Source organism: Furipterus horrens, unplaced genomic scaffold, assembly GCF_987537825.1.
Source record: "Furipterus horrens unplaced genomic scaffold, mFurHor1.1.pri manual_scaffold_1, whole genome shotgun sequence".
Lineage (NCBI taxonomy): Eukaryota > Metazoa > Chordata > Mammalia > Chiroptera > Furipteridae > Furipterus > Furipterus horrens.
In genome coordinates, this window is record NW_028327171.1 from 204,442,693 (window position 1) to 204,447,082 (window position 4,390).

The 4,390-nt window shown below is 60.7% G+C and overlaps 1 protein-coding gene across 1 annotated transcript; it reads right to left on the bottom strand.

Annotated features, from left to right (window-relative positions):
* Positions 1-265: 265 nt before the first annotated feature.
* Positions 266-4,120, bottom strand: FEV (FEV transcription factor, ETS family member). The gene is made up of 3 exons (XM_090268961.1): positions 4,065-4,120; positions 3,254-3,328; positions 266-1,436 (listed from the first exon to the last, which is right to left on the bottom strand). The coding sequence occupies exons 1-3, from the start codon at positions 4,114-4,116 to the stop codon at positions 850-852; spliced, it is 714 nt and encodes a 237-aa protein (XP_090125087.1). The 5' UTR covers positions 4,117-4,120; the 3' UTR covers positions 266-849.
* Between the last annotated feature and the right edge of the window lie 270 nt (positions 4,121-4,390).

The following is a 4,390-nucleotide window of genomic DNA, read 5'->3' on the forward strand; positions in this document are numbered from 1 at the left end:
TGTGTGTGTGGTGGGGGATGGCTTCAACAAGGACACGTCTGGCTCCTGGCTGGGCCCGCCTGCCATGGGCTCCTCGCCTCCCCACCCCCACCCCCAGTGGCAAGCACCCCAGCCTGCTTTGCCCTCTTCCTCTCCAGCTCTTCCTTTGCAGGTCCTTCTGCTCAGGCCTAAGCTGGGCATCTCACTTCTTTCCTCCCTGGGGGGGAAAAAAAGGTTCTGGTGCAGCAAAGAACTGAGAGAGGAGGCAGCAGGGAACTTGGGAGCTTTAATGGGTCTGAAAGGGAATAGAAACACACCGGGTGGTCCTGCGACAGAGTAGGGGTGGGAGGAAGAGAGCCCTAGAAGCCCCCAAGGTGCGTCATGGGGGCAGTGGCCCTTACCAAGCCTGCTCAGGTGCCCGGGAGGAGAAGGTGGACTGTAAGAGGCCTCCACTGGACTGGGATTGGGGCAGCTCCGTGGGGAAAAGAAAAAATGAGAAAAGATTTGGAATTCGAAAGAGAAGGGTCATAGTGGAGGGGGCTTCCAAGAGCCAGACCTAAGTACAGGTGTCGAGGACAAAAAGCCAGGGAAAGCCTGAAAACCTCCCTTCGGTGATCTAGGGTCTGGAAGAAGATGGAGCTTAGAGGAAGTGAGGGGCTGGGAGGTGAGGCAGGGGGAATCCACTGTTACAGGAAAATTGAGAGGGCTTCAGCTTCCTTCCCCAAGGGCTGGGTGCGACGAACAGTGGCGTCAAATATGCGGTCAAAGGAACGGTGGGGAGGCGCCGGGGACTGCTCTCCAGGACGTGGATGGGACTGAGCGAGGCTCTGGGCGTCGTGGGAGAGGCCGCGCGGCACCCGGCCGCCGTGTCTAGTGGTAATGGCCCCCCAAGTGCGAGGCGGCGGCCACAGCGCCGAAGGGCCCGGGCGGGGGCTGCAAGCCCGGGCTAGGGTAGAGCGCAGCGGTGGCGGCAGCGGTGGCGGCGGGGCCCGCGCCGGGCCAGTAAGAGAAGCCGGCGGGTGCGACGCCGGCAGAGGCGGCCATGAGGTTGAGTTTGGAGAGGCCGGGGAAGGGCAGCGGGGCAAGGCCGGCCGGCAGCTTGTAGAGCGCGCCGTCCTGGGCTGCGGCAGCCGCAGCGGCCGCGGCCGCGGCGGCCTGGGCGTGAGTCGGGGGCGGCTGGCAGGCCTGCGCCAGGCCCTGGAAGTCGAAGCGATAGGCGTAGCGTTTGCCGTGCACCTTGCTCATGATGTTCTTGTCGTAGTAGTAGCGCAGCGCGCGGCTCAGCTTGTCGTAGTTCATGTTGGGCTTGCTCTTACGCTCGCCCCAGCGCCGTGCCACCTCGTCTGGGTCCGTGAGCTTGAACTCGCCGTGGCCCCCCTCCCACGCGATGCAGCCGGCGTTGGCGCGGTCCGCCAGCAATTCCAGCAGAAACTGCCACAGCTGGATCTGCCCGCTGCCTGTGGAGACAGGGTCGGGGGCAGTCAGCCACAGGCGGGATGCGGAGGTTGATGGTGGGGACAGGGGCGAGATGGGAGACCCACGCAGCCCGAGGAAACCGGTGTCCATGAGGCGCAGCTGTGGCGGCTCGACAGGGAGGGGCTGATCAGCAAAGCTGCCCTAGCCTTTATCGCGCTTTTCCACAATGGAAACACGGCTTCCACTTAGGAGGACGGCTGGTGGCTTCTTGAGAATTGGGAGCAGAGGGTGAAGCATCACCTCCTCTGCGTGGGGGCAGCAGCGCAGCAAGACACTTGGCTCTTTGAGGTGAGCAAGGACAGGATATCAGCCCCTGTGGCCACCTGGGCCTGGAGGCCTAATTCAGGGCAGAGCCTGCACCACCCCAGACGGTAGCCAGCGCCCGCGTTTAGATTGCCAAATCCCAGCTGGATCACATCAGAGATTCAGAGAGAAGAGGCAGGCGTGCAGCAGGACCACCCCAGCCACTGGACAAGGCCCAGCCCTTAAGGGCATACAGTTGGACGGTCCCCCAGAGGTGTGGGAGAGGTGGGGGCTGGCTTCCATGCCGTACCACATCAGACAGGAATGGGGACAGTGGCCCCCTTTGCGTGCCAACTAGGTTCGTTTTCTTTTTCAGAACAGGCCGGATTCCAGGCCTGCAAAGTTGTCATACTTCTAGGGGAGGTGCACAGCTCTGAGGAGAGGGACTAAGACGGTGAAGCCACTGTACTTAGCTCCCTGCCTTCTCCCACTTTCGGTTCCAGGCTCTTCTGCCCTCTCCCAATTCTGGGGTTGCTGGAAGCCACGAGGAAGTTTTTCCCAGATATTCATGAGATGACCCAGAACTCCCACTCCTCTGTTTTGGAGCCTCAATCAGACAAGCAGAGAAAAATCTTGATACAATCACTCCTCCCTTTTAGAATAAAATAGATTTTCCTCAAAGTTGTCTCATTATTGCTTCAATTTGAGCAGTATTGCTTCGATGACTCACTCAGAACCCAGACGCTGCCCTCCACAATTTCATCCCAAATCCCTGTACAGGAGGAGCCCAGTCAGGAGTTGCCTGGTTCCAGGTAGGGAGCATTGAGTTTTAGGGCCAAAAGCAAGGAAGGGTCTGGGTAAAAATGTGCAGCTGTTACAGATGCAGAGCGACATCAGAGGCTTGGAAAAGCATTCCTTTTGGGACTCATGTTCCCTTTTGAATAAAGCTGTTGCCAACCTTGTTTTTATGAGTACTGTAACCATGAGATTCAGGGTACCAGCTACATGGGGGGCCCAGCATCAACAAGGCAAAGCAAAGAGTAATCCAGCTACCTGCAGAGAGCTGGCTTCCAACCTAGGAATCAACTGCAATGGCCCAGCGGACGTGCGGGAAGGGAAAACCTGGCTGCTGCTGGTCGGTGAGACAGATAGGTGCTGGTCCCCACACCAGTGGTGCTAGTGGCCAGGGAGTAAATCTTTGGGTCCCACTGACCAGCAGTGCCAGGGGCCTTGCACTCCTGTTGCTAGCAGGGAAAGGATACCAAGGGCCTCAGCCATGTTCCCAAAACAATGAGTGAAGGCCAAGATTCTCTCCCTCCGCTCTGGCCTGCAAGTCCAGCGCTGAAACTCAAAAGGTGCAGAAGCTCAAGGCCAAGTGAATGCTACACCAATCCTCCCCACAATTATGCCCAGACTTTCCACTTCCCAGAGCCTTGCAGTGCCCATCACTTCCATCCTCTGTTCTGGGAGCCGTAGCGACTGTCCTTCTTGGGTGGATGCCCTGACTCCTGTCCACTGTCCTCTCCGCTAACCACCCAGTCTGCCAGCCACTCACCTTTTTGTACCGCAGGGCTCAGGGGCCCCCACCCGGGGCTCTTCCCTTCCTTGAAGAGGCCGTCTCCGACGGGATCTGTAGCAGCAGAAGAAAACAGTCAGGTGGACGCAGGCGGAGGTTGTGGGCTTGACCCAAAGGGCCCCAGGGCCAAGGCTCCAGAAGGGGTGCTTTGGCTCCCAGCGTGAGGCTGGGGGCCCGAGCTACCCGGCTCCTCCTCCAGGAGCCTGGCCCCAGCGCGCGCCGCACAGAGCCCCTCCATAACGCCCAAGTCAGGAAACGCGTCCAGGAAAAAGGAAATCCGCTTTCCGAACGGGCCGGCGGGGGCCTTATAAAGCCGAGCCGGGACTGCGCCAGCCGAGCCGGAGCGCACGGAGACCATCGGAGAGGAGAGGAGCTCGCGTGGAAGGCTCGGCCGGTGGAAATGCTCGGACCAGGAGGTGAGGACACACGAGGGTGCAGGGGCGACGCCCGGAGGACCACAGCTTCCCAACACTGCATGCGCACTGAGCCCCCCACCACACCGAAGACCCCTGTTTCCCCTCCAGGCTCTTTCAGCTCCTGAGCTGGCGCCCTCGGCCTCCTAGTCTCCCGATCTGCTCACTTCGAGGCTTCTAGACCTCACACGAAAGCCCCAAAGCTCTCCATCTGCCTTTAACGTCCTCCAGTGCTCTAGACTGCTCAATCCTTCCAGCAATCCGAGTCTCTGGACCGCGCCCCTTCCCTTGGACCCAAGCAATCCCTTTCCCGTGCCCCAGACCAGACTTCCAGCCCCGGGTCCCGGTGCCTCCAGCCCCCGGCTGGTCCCTGGTACCTGGCAGGTACATGTTGATCAGCAGGGGCTGGGAGGCGCCGCTCTGTCTCATCGCCGCCAGAGGCTGGGCGGTGGGAGGTGGGGGGGGTGAGAAAGGGGGGACGCGTCAGGCTTTGCGCTCCGGGGTACCGATCCCCGCCCGAGGCGATAGTGGGTAACTGAGAGATGAAGACAGCGCCTGGTCCGGCAAGGCCTGGCGGGAGGGGGCTGGCTGGGTGTGACGGGGGTTGGAGGGGGTCCCGGAACGACACTCCAAGCTACCAGGCAGCTTGGAACCCTCCGGCCCCCCGCGCGGGCAGGGGCCGCAATTTCCGTTTTAATTAAAG